Genomic DNA, 15,775 nt, shown 5'->3' with positions numbered 1-15,775 from the left:
GGCGATGCCGGGACTGGGAGCACTGGGATGGGGGCAGCAGGGACAGTGGGGCGGGGGCACCAGCGCCGAACCCCCATGGATGCAGCCCTATCACCGGGATGTCCCCCCCGTGCCCACCACCGCTCCCCATCCCCGGCTTCCCAAGCACCGTGCGGGACCACGCTCACCTCCCCGTCCCCAAAAACCCACCCGGGGGCCACACCAGGACCTCCCCGTCCCCAAATCCTGCCCCCCACACCACCGGGCCCCGCTCACCGTGGGCCAGGTACTCCTCGAAGAGCATGGCCGCGTCTGCCGCCAGCTCCAGCGGCCCCACAAGGCCTTCCCCCGGCCCCGGCCCCGTTGCGAGCCCCGTGGCCCTGTACTTTGCACGGGGCGGCCGCCCGCGGCCCGGCTTATCTGGGCTCCGCCAAGGCAGGGCGGCGCTCCTGCCACCTTCATCACACGCTCGGGGATGTTTGGGGTGGATTTTATGGGATGGAAAAGGGTGTACGGACAGGACGTACATGGGGAACCCGTGTGGCCGCGCCGCGCCTGTGTCCTTTTGGGGCGCCCCAGCGGCGGTGGCGCAGGGACGATGAGGCCACCTCGCCCGGCGTGGTGTCACCCCAGCTGCTCCTTTCCCCGATTTTGGGGTCAGTAGCGCTCCCCCACGTCCCGTTGATGAGTTTGCTTTGAGGTCGGGGCTGGGGACGGCCATGGGTGCCCTCAGGGAGGCCGTGCCGTCACCTCCTGCGCCCGATGCGGGCCATCAGCTCGGCGTTGGCAGCCGCCTTGGCTTGCAGCTCCTTCTCCCGGGCCAGGTCGAGGAGGATCTTTAGGATGTGGGTGGAGACGTCGAGGGACAGGGCCACCTTTTTGGCCCCGCTGCTCTTTTTCGCCGCTGCCTGCCCGCCGGCCCCGGGGCTCGCCAGCCAGGGCAAGGTTTTTCTCAGCGATTCCTCCAGCAGCAGGGTGGCTTGGTCCGGCTCCGAGCTTTCCACGGCGTTGTGCTCACTTCTTTTGGGGAGACCCTGCAGCAGCCCCTTGCTATCCCATGCAGCTGCCTCGCCCCCAGCCCAGGGGAAGGGTTCGGGGGCTTCTGGCACCGCTGGATCCCACGGGAGGCTCAGCCCCTGCCCCATGCCCACCCAGGGCAGCAGCAGGACGGGCAGCAGCACCCCGTGGCACAGCACAGCCTGCGGGGAGCACAGAGCCCGTGTTCAGCATCACCCCCAGGACTTTTCCCTGTCCCTATCCCCATCCCGATGCCCGCTGTCCCCTCCCTTTCCCCTCTCTCAACCCTTTTCCACCCGGCGGCGTCTCCTCCCGCAGCCGCTCCCCGTCCCGCAGCACCTGCCCTTTGGCCGGGGACGCGTGACGTGGGCCGTGGGGCTCACGCCACCGCCACCTCCTCGCCCGCCGTCCCCAGTGGGTGCCACCCCCCTTGCCGGGGGGGTGCCCGGCTCTCTGGGGCAGAAGCTGCCGGATGGGACATGAGGTAATTTGGGCTAAATTAAGCAGCGGGGTGACGAGGGCGCCAGCGCGGCCACGTGCGCCGCATCCTCAGCATCCTCCTCCGCCCGGGACCCCACACTCCTCCCGGGGCTGGATAGATTAAAAAAAAACAAAAAATCTGGGAAGAGGACAACAAAAAGCATCCAGCCTCCTGCAGCTCATCTCCTGGGTGAAAGCCTTTGGAAAACACCGGAGCCGGCAGCTGGATTATCTGGAAAGAAGGGTGGCGAAAAGCATCCAAGCCCCCCCGTGACCCGTTTCCCAGGTAAATCCCCCCGAAAGCAGCAGCGCGGGGGTGCAGCCTCACCATTTCCAGCGGCTCCTCGTCCCCCCCCTGAAGGCTCTCGGGGTGCAGGGGTGGCAGCTGGGGGTTTGCCCCGGTCCCCGCCGAGCCCTGGCTCTTATCCTGCCCCAGCTCCACCTCCCGCCCCCCCCGGCGGGGGATGTTATGAAGACATTTTGCCTAATCACAGATGAAATCACCCTGGACCGGGGGTGGGCGGTTGCCCCCCTCCTTGCACCGCGAGGGCTGGGTTTGGAGGGGATTCCAGGGGCTTGGTGCGGTGCGGGCACGACGAGCTCACGTTGGCCACGCCAGGGGATGTTTCTCCATCGAACCGAGCCCTCCCGTGGGCTGAGCCCGCTGTCAGAGGGAGGCTCCGGGAGCACCCAAGGGTGCTGAGGCTGTGGCACGGAGCCAGCGCGGCGGAGCTGCCTGCCCAGGGCTCTCCCCCTGCGCCGTACCCACAGCCTGGCGGAGAGAGGAAATAACGGGGGCTCTGTTCCTTCTCCAGGAGACAGGGGCAGGAACTCACCCCCCCCCGGCCGGCCAGAGCTGCCAAAATTAGACGGAGGCACTGATTCACCCCGCGCATTGCACGGAACCGCAGCCCCACGTGCCCGCATGCGTCACCCGGGGGCACACCGGGGTCGGGACAGCCCCCGGGGGGGGGACATACACCAAAAAGCGAGGCACCTTTCCATGAGCACAGCTTTACTGTCCCGCCCCGCAGCGGTACACGCATCCAGTCGCTGTCTCCAGACACACACAGAGCAGCAGCACGCGGAGGAGCCCGGCGTCGCCTTCCCACAGCTTCTTGGGGGGGGCGCGCAGGCGGGCAGGGACCTCCTCGAACGTTAGCACCATCCTCTGGGTTTCCCTGATGGCTCCCCGGGTTTTTGGGGGGCAGACGTGGCGCCGGCAGGGAGCTGCCAAGCCAGCCCCAAGGGAACCAGGTCTTGGCGAGGTGAAATTGGTTCAAACGGAGCCGGGGGCTGGGGCGGGAAGGGGGGTGCAGGGAGGCACTGCCTCGGCCGGGGACGGAGCAGGAGGCAGCTCCTGGGGGGTGTAAGGGGGAGAGGAGGGGAGCCTGCGAGTTTGGGGTGAGGATGTTGGGTTCGGGGAGGGGGCCCAGCCATGCCCAAGTCCCAGCTCCAGGCAGCCCAAGAGGGGACGCGGGGCCAGGAGCTGTCCCAGCGGCCGCAAATAAGTTAAAAACCCAAACCAGCAGCAGCCTGAGGAGGCTCGGGTTTGGAGAAGGGGTAGGGGGGGTGGGGGGGGCAAAAGGCTTGCGAAGGGATCGCTCTCCAATTTGATAAAGATTTCACCTTAGCGGGCGACGACAGGGAAGGCGAAGGGAAGAACCCATGAGCAACAAAAAGAGACATCAGAAATAGCACCAGGTTCCTGCAGGGGGGGGGGACACGGGGCAGCCCCGCTCCAGCCCCAGCAGCAGCCGGGCAGCCCCAGCGGGTCGGGGAGGGGGGGACGGGACACGCTGTCCACCCTACGCCTCCGGCCGCCCGTCCCGGGGGGCACCTGTGGAGAGAGGCGAGGGGGAATCAGGGCATTTTCCCCTCTCGATGCCGACACAGCCCGTGTTGTGCCGTGCCTACCTGTCCCCGCGTGCTGCCCGCAGTGCAGCTCGCAGTCCTGGCGGCTGTCGAAGCGGTTGGCGTTGCCCCCGCAGCCGCTGTAGACGAAGGGCCGGCACTCGGCGCCTCTTTGGCTGTAGTACCAGCGCAGCGTGTAGCGCTCGCAGCCCCCCTCCTCCAGGGGCTGCCTGCAGGGAGAGGCTGCGGGGACGCGGGGACACGGGGACGGGGTGAGGTGGTGCTCGTGGCACGGGGCAGCCCCGCACCGCGGCGCCTCCAGCCCTGCCGGAGCTCACCGTCCACAGCAGGCTGCTCCGGGGCGGCCTCGTAGTCCTCTTCCTCCTCCTCCTCTTCCTCATCCACGTAGGTGCTGTCGTACTCCAGGTCGGTGGTGGCGGTGAGGAGGTGCCCGTCCTGCCCTGCAGGCAGCACCGACCGTGAGCAGCCCCCCCGGCACCAACCTACCTGGCCCTTCGCAGCCCCATTTGGGCACCCCCGGGTGCTGGGGAGCGGAGAGTAGGGGTAAAAGGGACGGTGACAAAAAGCACGTGGAAGGCACTCACCTTCCTCCTCCTCCTCCTCCTCCTCCTCAGCGTGTGACAGCTTCAGCACAGGGACGAGGGGAGCACCGGGAGCGGGGAGCGGCTGCGGGAAGAGAGCTGGGGGGAGGACGGCACGGGCATCAGAGGGATGTGAGCAGAAACTGGGGGGCTTTTTTCCAAATCCCCGAGGGAAATCTTCCCCCTGAGGGCATGGAGCAGCCCAGGGATGGGGTCCTGGGGACACTGCGTCCCCCCAGGGCTCGGAGGTGCACAGCTGGGATGCCACACGGCTCCTCTGGGGAGGCGGCAGGGCTTTCTGGGGCTCCCAGGCTCTCCGTCACCTGTCTGGCCGTGTTCCCTCTCCTGGCGGATGCTCCTTCCTCCTCCGTGGGCAGCGTGAAGGATTCTCCTGGCCTGGCTCCCCCAGCCTCCTTGGAGACAAACCCCCAGCTCTTCCCGTGCCCCCCGCAGCCCCCTGCCCCATCCCACCCACTGCTGCGCCCCCAGCCCCGGCCCCACAGCAAGGACCAAGGGATCCCAGGGGATCCCAGGGGGTCCCAGGGGGTCCCGGTGGCCTCCAGCCCTCCCAAAAAAATCTGGTGGCTTGTCTGGGAGCACAGGGAAAGGGACGGGGACACAACCTGAGTGCTCACGGGAATCCAGGCGCCGCGGGAGCTGCCCTCCGCACGCTGTGGGACAGACGGGGCAGGGGTTAGGGGCTGGGGGGGTCAGGGATGTGGGAGATTAGGGGTCGTAGGGGATTAGGGGCTGTGGGGACAGACCCCAGCCCCGGGGTGTGCAGGGGATGCTCACCGCAGTGCTGGCTCATCTCCTGCCTGACGTAGGCTCGGATCTCCTCCTCCTGCCGACGAGCAGGGGGGGGGGAACAATGCACATCCCAGGGGAAATTAGGATTAGAGATGAGGAAAAATTCACCCCCGGCACAGCCCGGAGATGGGGCACCCTCCTCCATCAGCATCCATCAGCGGGACAGCCCCGGTGCCCTTTCCCCTGTGCCGGGGGGGGGTCCCGCAGCCCCTTACCGTCATGCCCGGCTCCCCCTTCTCCCCGCGGAGCCCCTCGGCGCCGGGACTGCCCTAGGGGGAAGCAGAGCAGAGCTGGGAGCCATGCCCGGGGCTCCCCGGGGCAGTGCCGGGTGCCCGCTCACCCACCTGCTCTCCTCGCTCGCCGGGGACGCCGGGCACGCCGCGAGCCCCCATCACCGCCTGCCCGGGGGGGCCCCTCTCCCCCTGCCAAGGATACGGGATCAGGGAGCTGGGACACGGCTCCTGGTGCCACCACCCCCTTGGTTTCTCCAGAGATAGGTCCTGGCCCCCCTCTCCCCATGGCACGGACTCACCTTCTGGCCCTGCATGCCCTCGGGACCTCGCGGGCCAACGCTGCCCGGGGGGCCAGGGGGGCCGGGAGCCCCATCACTGCCCCGGGGGCCGGGGGCACCGATAATGCCTGGGGAACCCTGCGGGAGAGCAGAGGGACGGGCTGGGGACGTCCCATGGGGGGCACCGGGGGCACGCCCTGGCCCCACACTGGGGTGTCCCCGAAGCACCAGCTGCCCCTCAGGTCCTACAGGAGCCTTTTAAAAAATGATTTGTCACCCGGTTCAGTGACAAAGTGATTTTAAAAAGTGATTTGTCACCCAGCTCAGTGACAGAGCAGAGCCCTGGGTGGCTCTTTCGGGAGGATTATGCCCCGCAGGGCGAGGCTTGGTGCTGGTGAGGGCAGAGCAGGGCGATGGATGCGTCCCCCCCCCAACCACTCACCCGGTCTCCTTTCTCCCCCTGGTCTCCTTTGGCTCCCTGCTGCCCGTCGAATCCCCGGTCGCCCTGGGGAGAGGAAGGTGCAGGCAGTGGGGGACCACGGGGAGCAGCCCCAGGACCGTCCCCGAGGTCCCAGCACATCCCCGAGGTCCCAACGTGTCCCCGAGGTCCCAGCGTGGCCCTACCTTGGGTCCCATGAGCCCCTCCTTCCCGGGGACCCCCGGCACTCCCGACAGCCCCAGCTCTCCCTGCGGGAGGAAGCAGACATGGGTGAGCCCCCACCGTGCATCCCCCCCCCATACCCCAGTGCCATCACTCACCGGCTCGCCTTTCCTCCCCGGCAGCCCCGAGCGCCCCGGCAGCCCCGGCTCTCCCTACAGCGGGCAGGACAGAGGCAGGGAGGGCGTCAGACCTCAACCTTTGGGGTCACCCCCAGCAGGGGACCCTCACCAGGGTCGGGGTCCGTGCTCAGCCATCCCTGGTGGCTGTGGGACGGACGGAGGGGCCGCACAGCGTGGGCACCCACTCACCTTCTCCCCCTTGTCCCCGTCGAGGCCGCAGGCGCCTTTGATGCCGCGGTCACCCTGCGGAGACAGGGACAGGGACAGTCACAGCCCTGCCCATCCCACGCGGGTGCCATCATGCAGAGAGGATGAAAACCCACCTTGGGGCCACGCAAGCCCAGGTGCCCCACGTCCCCCTTCTCTCCCCGGGCTCCAGCGATGCCGTCCCGGCCGGGCTGGCCCTGCAGGAAGCGCACAGCGTGGTGGGGACCCGTCCTGCCCCCTGGCAGTGTGGCAGTGGCATCGGGACACGGCTCCTCACCGGCTCTCCCGGCTCCCCCGGCGCGCCCACTTCTCCCTGGAGAACGCAAAATCCAGGCTCAGGCCATGGGGACGGTGCCCCCAGTGCTCCCAGTATCCCCCAGTGGCTTCCCAGCCCTTTCCTTACCTTCTGCCCGCCGGGGCCGCGTGCCCCGGGGAATCCCGTGGAGCCCTTCTCGCCCTGCTCGCCCCTCGCCCCCTGCAAGCAGAAACGTGGGGCACGGGGACACCGAGGTGCCCGGGTCCCTCCAGCCCTGCGTGTCCCCCCCCCCCCCTAGCCCCGTACCTTCTCTCCGGGTGTGCCCTGCTCGCCTTTGTCCCCTTTGTCCCCTTCTGAGCCCTTCAGGCCACGGTCTCCCTGCAGAGGGGGAGGCAGAGGGATGGGGTCAGGGAGATGCCAGCTCCCCAGGGTAGGGCAGGACCGTGGGGACACCGTGCCCCCCCCCCGGCACTTACCGGCTCCCCCTTGCTGCCCCGCGCCCCGGCGGGCCCCTCCACCACGACGGTGTCACCCTGGGAGAGATTTGGGGTGAGCAGGGTGGGGGCACGGCCCCGCTGTGCCCCCCACCACCCCACCCCAACCCCGGGGTCTCACCTTGTCTCCTTTGGGCCCCATGGCCCCGACGTCTCCCTATGGGGACAGGGTGGCGAGATGTCATGAAGATGGGAGGGGGCAGCACCTCCCTGGGGGGTTTCCCCCCCCTCCCGGCTCCCCAGCCCCCTTACCTTGTCCCCACGCTCCCCTCGGACCCCCGGCAAGCCCTGTGGGACAGAGGAGAGGGTTTTTTTTTGGGGGGGGGAGGGACACCCAGCTGGGGGGGCAGCGGGCTGTGGGTACGTACCGTCGGCCCGCGGTCGCCTGCCAGCCCCGGGCGCCCGTCTTCACCCTGCGGGGAGGAGAAAAAAGGGGTGTGAGGGAAGGGGTGTGGGATTGGGGCACCCCATGTGGGGCTCGGTGGTGGGATGGGGGGGCTGTGGTGGTGCCTACCCGCGGGCCTGGGTCGCCGCGCTCCCCTCTGGCTCCTGGCAGCCCGGCCCCGGGGTCACCCTGTGGGAGGGGGACAAGATCTAGTCCCTAAGTCCCCTCTGGGCTGTGTCCCCCCACCCCATGCCCAGGGGACATCCCGTGACCCCGCTGTGCTGCCCCAAAAGCCTGAGCGGGCTCAGCACCCGTGCTATAGGGCCGTCCCCCAAACCTTACCTTGTCCCCCTTCTGGCCAGAGGCCCCGGGTGTGCCCTAAAAGAGAGGAAAAAAGGTGGTGCCAGGACCCCGTTGTCACCCTGCCCGGGCCAGGATGGGAGTAGGGACAGATCCTGCCCCGTCCCTGGGGGCACCGCAGCTCCCCCGTCCTCACCGCTGGCCCCGGGGGTCCCAGGGGTCCTGGTGGTCCGGCGGCGCCGTCCCTCCCGGGAAAACCGATCAGCCCCTGGGGGGGACACGGTGCTGAGCGGGCAGGGATTGGGGCAGGGACTGGGGCTGTTGAGACCCCTCTTGGGGTGGGGATCGAGGCCGGGTGCCAGCCCCTGCGTTACCCGCTCCCCCGGGACCCCCGGAGCGCCAGGCTGCCCGCTGTCCCCTCTCAGGCCCGGCTGTCCTGGTGCCCCGGTGCTGCCCGCTGAGCCCGGGGGTCCTGGGGGTCCCGGCAGGCCGATGTCACCCTACAGCGGGGAGAGAAAAGAGATGGGGTCCAGGGAAATGGGGGAGTGCTTCTGCCTTGTCCAAATGGGCCGGGGTGGCACCGGGGACACGGACAGAGCCGGGGGACACAGGGACAGGGACAGGGACGGGGACAGGGGTTACCTTCAGGCCCTGAGGCCCATCCTGTCCTGGTGGTCCCCGCACACCGACGCCCGGAGAGCCCTGCGTGGGGGGGCAGAGAGCACGGGGACGGGGTCACCCCTGGGGGGCACGGGGTGGCCGGGCAGTGTGTCCCCGCGGTGGGGACGCTCACCTTCTCCCCCTTGGCTCCGGACGCCCCCTTGGCTCCCTGCGAGGACACGGAGCCGTCAGGAGGGTTTTTGGGGGTGGCTGGAGTACAGGGTAAAAGGGGGGGCTCCCCTTGGGGAGGTGATGGTGCTGCCTTCACCTTCACCACCCCCGTGTCCCCTACTCACGTCTTCCCCGGGGTCTCCCGGCTCTCCGGCTCCTCCGGGCTCCCCCTGGTAAGGGGACACAAGCAGACAGTGGGGGGAGGTGACTTTGGGGTGGAGGGGGGGGACAGAGGTGATGGGACCCCCACGACCCCCTCCGTGCCCGGGGCAGCTCCTCACCTTCTCTCCCTTGGGGCCGGGCAGGCCCCGGGCGCCCTTGGATCCCTGGGGAGGGGGAAAAAGGTGTTAGGGATGGGACAGCAGCACCGGGGGGGGGTGCAGCACCCCAAAAGGGGGGGGCACAGGGCAGAAATTGGGGTCAGCAACTCACGGGCTCGCCCAGCAGCACCCCCTCCAGCAGCGCCGGCTCGCCCTGCAGCGACACGAGGCTCAGCACCCTACAGAGCCCATGGGGGGCTCATGGGGGGTCTGTGGGGTCCCCCCCTTGCACCCCAGCTCCTTACCTTCTCGCCCTTGGCACCGGGGGGGCCGGCGATGGCCTGGGGCACAGGGGAGAGAGGCGTGAGGTTAGGGGGGGCTCTGCTGCATCCCGCTGGTCAGGGAAAAGCCGCGGGGAGCCCTGCGCTCACCTGCCCCGGGGCTCCGGCGTCCCCTGGTTCCCCTTTGGGGCCGGCAGGGCCCGAAGGTCCCGGCACACCCTGGCACAAAGCAGGCAGCCCTCAGCCCTGTGCTCAGCCCCGGGGGGCTGGCAGGGGGGCTGCCCGGCCCCGTTACCATCTTGCCGGGCATCCCGGGCTCGCCGTCCTTCCCCGACACGCCGTCCCGACCCGGCACGCCCGGCTTGCCGCTCTCCCCCTGGGGATGGCACGGATATGGGGCTGTGAGCAACCCCACAACACCCCCCAGCTGTGGGGTGACGGGTGGGGAAGGCACGCTCACCACTTGTCCTGGCAGCCCGGGGGCACCCGGAGGACCCTGTAATGGGGACACAGCCGAAAATTAACTCAGGGCACGGGTATAGGGACAGGCAGCTCGCAAGGTGTGGGTCCCTGCGGATACCTACCGCCAAACCGGGGGGGCCGGGGGGGCCGGGCAGCCCTATGCTGCCCTGGGGACCAGGCAAGCCCTGCAGTGGGAAGAGTGGGGTCAGAGGGGAGATGCCACGCTGGGACATCTCGCCAGGACATCAGCTGTCCCCTGGGAAGGGCTTTGGGATCGGGGACCAGGTAGGGGGGAGTGGAGGCTCACCCGGATGCTGGCACCAGGCTCCCCGGGGTCACCCTGTGGAGACAGCACCCGCGTCGGTCCCACCACCCCAACAGCCCTGCCACCACGTCCCCACCATGTCCCCATGTCCCCCTGAATCCCCCCAGGGGCTGGCTCCAGCAGGGGACCAGCCCCACGTTTTTCCCCATAGCCCCCGGTGCCAGCAGGGCACCACGCGTTCCTCTGCGGGGTCAAATATGGTGGTGGTGGTGATGATGATGATGATGATGATGATGATGATGGTGATGATGATGATGATGTACCTTCATCCCTGCTGGGCCCTGGGTCCCCGGGGGGCCAGCGGTGCCCTGCAGGGAACAAGGGGACATTTCGTCCTCGTGGTGCCCGCTGGTGGCACGGCTCCTCGGGACGAGGAGGGGGCGGCAGGACAGCGCGGTCCCAGCACGGGGACAACGGGGACACTGGGGGGGCCCTTACCGGAGGTCCTGGTGGTCCCGGCTCTCCCTGGTTGCCCTGAGGGGGGAGGAAGAGATGTGGGCAGCGGGTCCCCGCTGCACGGTGGCTCTGGGCACCCACGCCAAGCAGGGACAAGCACTGCCAGACCCCACCAGGATGCGCCGTGCCAAGCGCCCACGGGGCAAGAACCAGGGGAACGGGGACATGCAGGGGGGGACAGGGACACGCAGGGGGGGGACGGGGACCTACCGGGCGTCCCAGCACGCCGGGGAAGCCTGGCAAGCCCTGCAAAGAAGCACGTTAGAGCCAGGGGGTAAGCGGGAACCCGGCACCTCCAAGCAGCCCTGCTTGCCCCAAAAGCTCCCCAGGGGATGAGCATGGTGCCAGCGCGCAGTACCCGGCTGTGGGGTACTTACTGGGGGGCCGGGGGGCCCTCTAAAGCCCTGCGGGCCCTGTGGGGGAGGGAAGGAGGCAAACAAGACCTGAATGCTCCCGTTGGGGCTGGTGGCAGCTGCTGTGGGGCCACGGGAGCTTCCCACCCCTCCCGGAACGCACCCCCCCTGCATCCCCCACTCACCGGTTTCCCCTCGGGGCCGGCCAGACCCCTCTCTCCTGGGAGGCCCTGGAAGAAGAGGTGGAGGCAGTGGGGTGGAGATGGGGCCGTGGGGATGGTGGGGATGGGGATGGAGACCATGGGGATGGGGATGGGGATGGAGACCATGGGGATGGAGACCATGGGGATGAGGAGGATGGGGATGATGGAGACCATGGAAATGGAGACCATGAGTATGAGGATGGGGATAGAGACCAGGGGGATGAGGATGGGGACCATGGGGATGAGGACGGGAATAGAGACCATGGGGATGAGGAGGATGGGGATGATGGAGATGAGGATGGAGACCATGGGGATGAGGAGGGGAATGGGGATGATGGAGACAGGGTTGGAGACCATGGGGATGAGGAGGATGTTGGAAACAGAGGTGGAGACCATGGGGATGATGGTGATGGAGACCATGGGGATGAGGATGGGGATAGAGACTGTGGGGATGATGGGGATGGGGATGATGGGGATGATGGAGATGGGGATGGAGACCGTGGGGATGAAGACGGGGACCATGGGGATGCTGGGGACGGAGGCGCAGTGCCATACTCACCGGGGACCCATCCCTGCCCTTCTCTCCAGGCTCTCCTCGCTCTCCCCGCTGCCCGCCTTCGCCCTGCCGTGGGGAGAGGAGCGGGGTTGTGGGGCCAGCGCTGCAGGCAGGGCCGTCCCCGTCCCCCTGCCCACCCCCCACGGCCCCGCTTGCCCCCAGAGAGGGGTGTCCCCAGCTGCGCCCCTGCCCGGGGCTTGGCCGGCAGCACACGGAGAGGGGAGAGCAGAGAGCTGGTGCCGAGCCCCGAAAAGGGAGCGCAGGAGGAAGAGAGAAGCGGAGGAGCCACGGGAGACTTACTACACGCAGACCTTATCTCCTTTGGGTCCTCGCTCGCCCTCGGCACCCGGCTCACCCTGCAGGGAGGAGGAGGAGGAGGAGGAGGAAGAAGAAGAAGGGATGTTGCCAGCCTCACGTGCTGCCCCAGCCCAGCTCGTGGCAGCTGTGGGGCTGTCACATCGTCCCCAAACAGCTCCGGGGGGCTGGCCCCGTTGTCGCCCTGCTCCTTTCTCCCCGGACACCCACCTTCGCTCCCTTGGGTCCAGGGGGGCCGCGCTCCCCTGGGAAGCCCATCAGGCTGCCCTCCATCACGTCTGCCTGCGGGCACAGCGCCGTCAGGGCTGGCACCCGGGGGACCCCCGGGAGGCCCCCCAGTCCTCCCCGAGCCCCCCGTGCCAGGGGGCTGGACGTGGATGCCTCTTGGAGAGGGTCCCCGGCAGCACCCGTCACCTACCTTGGGCCCTGGGGGGCCTGGGGGGCCCGGCAAGCCATCTCTGCCCTAGCCATAAGGAAAAGAGGTGGAGCATCAAAGGGACAGCGGAGGGAAATGGGGCAGAGCCAGCCCCTGCCTGGCTGACCCTGGCCCCCATGGGGCACCCCAGAGAGCCCCCATCACATCACCGGGGGGCAGAGAGGGGACAGAGGGGGGACACTGTCCCCGTTTGGGCTCACCTGCTCGCCCCGGTCGCCCTTCTCACCCCGGTCGCCCTGGGGAAAGGAGGCAGTGGGAGGTCACGGAGCTGTCCCCAAGCCCATGGCCGGGTCCCCCAGCCCATAGCCCCCCACTCACCTTCTCCCCGGGCCGTCCAGCCTCCCCCAGCTCCCCGGCCCGGCCCGGTACCCCCGGGATGCCCGGCTTGCCAGGCTCCCCCGGCTGCCCGGGCGGCCCCTCGGGGCCCCGCTCGCCCACAGCCCGGCCCACGGGGCCCTGGGGGCCGGGGGCACCTTGGTCCCCTTTGTCACCTTTGGGTCCTCGCTCACCGGGGAAGCCTAAAGAGCCCTGCAAGAAAAAAAAAATAAACAATAACTACATCCCAAGATCAGCTGGGTCTCCGAGCTAGCCAGGAAGGGGGACGCAAGGCCATGAATTTGGGCACAGCACAGGGATGGGGAGGTGCCCACGGGGGTCCCCAAAGCCTGGCAGTGCTCACCTCTCGTCCCGGGGGGCCCCTCTCTCCTGGCTCCCCCCGGCTGCCCTTCTGCCCCCGCAGCCGCTCGGCCACGGGCAGAAAGGAGTCCGAGCTCCCGTCGTAGGCACCCGTGAGCTCCTTCAGGGATGAGACCTGGGAGGGAGGCACGAGGCAGGGCTCAGGGGGCTCAGGGGCCGTGCTCCCCGGTCACGGCACCGGCCCCGGTCCCGCTGAGCGCAGGGTAGCCCCCGGCCTGCCCACCTTGATGCCGAGGGCTTCCAGGCTGCGCTCGATGTTCTGCAACAGAAGGACATGAAAAAAAAAAAAAAAAAAGGAGCTGGCATGGTGCTGCTGGGGCTCCGGGGGGGGGTAGAAAAACTCACCAGCCCCTTGGGGGGGTGGAAAACTCACCACTGCAGTGCCGGGGTCGCCGCGGACGCCAGGTCGCCCCTGTATTTAGGGCGAGAGGGAATGAGATGTAGGGTGAGGAAGGGGAGCGGGGTGCAGCTGCCCTCAGTAGGTTTCAGAGTTAACACCACTGGGCGCTGCCTAGGAAAGGGCTGCGGTCCTCCTGGGTGCTCCCAGCTCGCCGGGCTCAGTGCTGGGTACTCACCGGCTCCCCTCGTGGTCCAGGCTCCCCTGGGTCCCCCTGAAATACAGCAAAAGGTGTCAGGGGGAGCGGGGACCCCAAAGGACTCGTCCCTTGGGGTTTGGTCCCCCCAGAGCTTCGCCACGGAGGGCTGGGCTCAGGAACACACCTACCTTGGGTCCCGCAGCCCCGCGGAGGCCTGGTGACCCCTAGAAGACATGGAGGGGACACGATGGCACCCACGGACACGGGGCAGTGCCCCAAGGGAGCTGTGGGGCACGGGTCCTGCTGGCCCCATGTGGCACCGAGGGCTTGGGGACTACAAACCTGGCCTGGGGGGCCGAGCTGCCCGGGAACGCCAGGCAGACCGGGGGGGCCGGGGGGCCCGGGCACGCCGCTGTCCCCCTGCTCGCCCTTGGCACCGCTGCGGCCCTGCCAGGAGAGCGGTGTCACCCCGGGGTGTGGGTGCCCAGGAGCTGTCCCCAGTGGGGACACCCCACGGCCACGCGGGGCAGCCCCGGCTCGGAGGTACTCACATCTCTGCCAGGAGCCCCGGCGTCGCCTTTATCGCCCTGGAGAGGGGAAAAAAAAAGAAAAAGAGAGAAAAAGACTCAGAAGGATGCGTCCCCAGCCCCAGAGCCCTGCCAGGGGGCTGCCACCGTGGTTATGGGGTCGGCCCAGGGCTCTGCTCCTCACCTTCCTCCCGTCCTCTCCTGGCGTCCCATCTTCTCCCTGCAGACAGAGGCTGTGAACCAGTGCCAGACCCCAGTGCCCCTGCCTTGGGACTGGGAGGCACAGGGCTGGGGCCTTTCACCCCACACCTCCCTCTCCTTTGGGGTTTCCAGCCCTCGGGGTGCCCCGAAGCCAAGCCCTGCTGCCCTACTCACATTCTTGCCGTTGAGGCCGGGCTTGCCATCGTCACCGGGTTTTCCCTTGGGGGGAAGAAGAGGTGGTGAGAGCCACCCCAAAACAGGCATTCAGGGGGGCTCCAGGGAGATGGAGAGGGCTGGGAGCATCTGTAGGGCACGGGGCAGGGTATGGGGTTTGGTGTCGGGTACTCACAGGGAGGCCAGGCGGCCCCAAGGGTCCCACGGCGCCAGGCGGGCCCTGCTCCCCACGCAGCCCCGGCAGCCCCTGTGGGGAGAGGAGACGGGGGGAGGCCTCTGCAGCCTGATTTGGGAGGAGGGAGCAGGGCTGGGGATGCTCCACGGGGCAGGAGCACAGCCCCACGAGGTACTTACGTCCCGGCCGGGGTCCCCCTGCTTCCCCGGGTCCCCCTGTGGATGAGGAGGATGTGAGGGATGTGGCTTTTTCCCACGAGCATCCCCATCCCGAATCAGTGGGACGGTTCCTCTGCCCCCTCTGCCCCACCACCTCCTCCAGCCCCCATTCCCGGTGCCCCCCACCCGGCCCCACGCTCACCCTCAGCCCGGGGGGCCCTGGGGGCCCAGGTTTCCCTTCCAACCCATTGCGGCCGTCCAGCCCTGGCGGGCCACGCTCCCCCTAGAAAGAAAAAAAAGGAAAAAAAAAGACTCAAAAGGATGCTTTTCCCCAACCTGGGCAGGGAGGTGGCACCACAAGCAGGGATGGGGCCCCTCACCTTCTCTCCTGGCGAGCCTCGGTCCCCGGGGTCACCCTGTGGGGTGGGAAGAGGAGGGAATAAACCCCTTGTCACCCCCAACCGGGGGCTGAGCAGGGCACGGACCCCGCCGTGGGGCAGGGGGCACTCACCCGTGTGCCAGGGGGGCCGCGGGGACCCTCGATGCCCTGCAAAAGAAGAGCTGCTCAGGGGGGGCAGGGGCAGCCCCGTACCCACCTTCACCCCCTGGCACCGCTCGCCTCGCTGCCCCATTGCTCCCCCCACACACCCCACACGTACCCTCTCTCCTGGCAGGCCGGGGGCACCGGGGTCACCCCTGGCACCCTTCGCACCGTCCTCGCCGGGGTCCCCGGGGTCCCCCTGGGGGGGAAGGAGCCGAGGAACCGTGCTCAGAGGGTGAGCACAACAAGCAGGGGTCCCGCAGCGTGACGCCGAGCACCCCGTGCGGGTTTTTTGTTACCTTCTCGCCCTTCTCCCCTGCTCCTCCGAGCCCCGCATCCACCTGCGGGGCAGAGAGGGGCCGTCAGAGCCGGCACCGACCATGCCAGCAAGGAAAAAGGGGTTTGGGCAGGTCTTACTGCTCGTCCCGGGGGTCCAGGAGGTCCCTGAGAGAAGGGAGAGAAGAGGGGGGTCAGCGGGAGCTGCTGAGAGCCGGGAGGGGACGGAGGGGCTGGCGGGGGGACAGCGTCACTCACCGGCTCGCCGCGGTCACCCTTGTTCCCTGGTGCTCCTGGGGCGCCCTGCGGGAGAGGGGACGGGGTGAGGATGCCCCCAT

General features: G+C 68.6%; 1 protein-coding gene across 1 annotated transcript in view; it reads right to left on the bottom strand.

Moving 5' to 3' along the window:
• Positions 1 to 3,284: 3,284 nt before the first annotated feature.
• The window catches only part of COL7A1 (collagen type VII alpha 1 chain), a gene marked incomplete at both ends in the record, with an annotated part of 32,369 nt that continues 19,878 nt past the window's right edge, over positions 3,285 to 15,775 (bottom strand). Inside the window, 64 exons of the mRNA XM_084292904.1 lie at positions 3,285 to 3,316; positions 3,394 to 3,573; positions 3,669 to 3,791; positions 3,936 to 4,031; positions 4,568 to 4,603; positions 4,728 to 4,776; positions 4,958 to 5,011; positions 5,087 to 5,164; positions 5,275 to 5,391; positions 5,696 to 5,758; positions 5,878 to 5,940; positions 6,013 to 6,066; positions 6,223 to 6,276; positions 6,357 to 6,437; positions 6,518 to 6,553; positions 6,644 to 6,715; positions 6,803 to 6,874; positions 6,973 to 7,029; positions 7,112 to 7,147; positions 7,243 to 7,278; positions 7,359 to 7,403; positions 7,505 to 7,564; positions 7,718 to 7,753; positions 7,872 to 7,943; positions 8,050 to 8,175; positions 8,318 to 8,377; positions 8,469 to 8,504; positions 8,632 to 8,676; positions 8,788 to 8,832; positions 8,939 to 8,980; positions 9,072 to 9,107; positions 9,198 to 9,266; positions 9,343 to 9,423; positions 9,508 to 9,543; positions 9,632 to 9,694; positions 9,817 to 9,849; positions 10,098 to 10,142; positions 10,273 to 10,308; positions 10,501 to 10,536; positions 10,668 to 10,703; positions 10,829 to 10,873; positions 11,406 to 11,468; positions 11,714 to 11,758; positions 11,928 to 11,999; positions 12,136 to 12,180; positions 12,354 to 12,389; positions 12,472 to 12,681; positions 12,833 to 12,964; positions 13,073 to 13,108; positions 13,425 to 13,460; positions 13,574 to 13,609; positions 13,728 to 13,832; positions 13,937 to 13,972; positions 14,097 to 14,132; positions 14,288 to 14,332; positions 14,463 to 14,534; positions 14,642 to 14,677; positions 14,823 to 14,903; positions 15,001 to 15,036; positions 15,132 to 15,167; positions 15,280 to 15,360; positions 15,461 to 15,502; positions 15,579 to 15,605; positions 15,696 to 15,740. Of these exons, the coding sequence (XP_084149030.1) occupies positions 3,285 to 3,316; positions 3,394 to 3,573; positions 3,669 to 3,791; positions 3,936 to 4,031; positions 4,568 to 4,603; positions 4,728 to 4,776; positions 4,958 to 5,011; positions 5,087 to 5,164; positions 5,275 to 5,391; positions 5,696 to 5,758; positions 5,878 to 5,940; positions 6,013 to 6,066; positions 6,223 to 6,276; positions 6,357 to 6,437; positions 6,518 to 6,553; positions 6,644 to 6,715; positions 6,803 to 6,874; positions 6,973 to 7,029; positions 7,112 to 7,147; positions 7,243 to 7,278; positions 7,359 to 7,403; positions 7,505 to 7,564; positions 7,718 to 7,753; positions 7,872 to 7,943; positions 8,050 to 8,175; positions 8,318 to 8,377; positions 8,469 to 8,504; positions 8,632 to 8,676; positions 8,788 to 8,832; positions 8,939 to 8,980; positions 9,072 to 9,107; positions 9,198 to 9,266; positions 9,343 to 9,423; positions 9,508 to 9,543; positions 9,632 to 9,694; positions 9,817 to 9,849; positions 10,098 to 10,142; positions 10,273 to 10,308; positions 10,501 to 10,536; positions 10,668 to 10,703; positions 10,829 to 10,873; positions 11,406 to 11,468; positions 11,714 to 11,758; positions 11,928 to 11,999; positions 12,136 to 12,180; positions 12,354 to 12,389; positions 12,472 to 12,681; positions 12,833 to 12,964; positions 13,073 to 13,108; positions 13,425 to 13,460; positions 13,574 to 13,609; positions 13,728 to 13,832; positions 13,937 to 13,972; positions 14,097 to 14,132; positions 14,288 to 14,332; positions 14,463 to 14,534; positions 14,642 to 14,677; positions 14,823 to 14,903; positions 15,001 to 15,036; positions 15,132 to 15,167; positions 15,280 to 15,360; positions 15,461 to 15,502; positions 15,579 to 15,605; positions 15,696 to 15,740 (3,861 nt within the window). The remainder of the gene's footprint in view (positions 3,317 to 3,393; positions 3,574 to 3,668; positions 3,792 to 3,935; positions 4,032 to 4,567; positions 4,604 to 4,727; positions 4,777 to 4,957; positions 5,012 to 5,086; positions 5,165 to 5,274; positions 5,392 to 5,695; positions 5,759 to 5,877; positions 5,941 to 6,012; positions 6,067 to 6,222; positions 6,277 to 6,356; positions 6,438 to 6,517; positions 6,554 to 6,643; positions 6,716 to 6,802; positions 6,875 to 6,972; positions 7,030 to 7,111; positions 7,148 to 7,242; positions 7,279 to 7,358; positions 7,404 to 7,504; positions 7,565 to 7,717; positions 7,754 to 7,871; positions 7,944 to 8,049; positions 8,176 to 8,317; positions 8,378 to 8,468; positions 8,505 to 8,631; positions 8,677 to 8,787; positions 8,833 to 8,938; positions 8,981 to 9,071; positions 9,108 to 9,197; positions 9,267 to 9,342; positions 9,424 to 9,507; positions 9,544 to 9,631; positions 9,695 to 9,816; positions 9,850 to 10,097; positions 10,143 to 10,272; positions 10,309 to 10,500; positions 10,537 to 10,667; positions 10,704 to 10,828; positions 10,874 to 11,405; positions 11,469 to 11,713; positions 11,759 to 11,927; positions 12,000 to 12,135; positions 12,181 to 12,353; positions 12,390 to 12,471; positions 12,682 to 12,832; positions 12,965 to 13,072; positions 13,109 to 13,424; positions 13,461 to 13,573; positions 13,610 to 13,727; positions 13,833 to 13,936; positions 13,973 to 14,096; positions 14,133 to 14,287; positions 14,333 to 14,462; positions 14,535 to 14,641; positions 14,678 to 14,822; positions 14,904 to 15,000; positions 15,037 to 15,131; positions 15,168 to 15,279; positions 15,361 to 15,460; positions 15,503 to 15,578; positions 15,606 to 15,695; positions 15,741 to 15,775) is intronic.

The sequence above is a fragment of the Netta rufina genome, assembly GCF_964035555.1.
Source record: "Netta rufina genome assembly, chromosome: 10".
Lineage (NCBI taxonomy): Eukaryota > Metazoa > Chordata > Aves > Anseriformes > Anatidae > Netta > Netta rufina.
The sequence above is the reverse complement of the archived record's forward strand: the minus strand, read 5'-3'. Positions and strand labels throughout refer to the sequence as shown.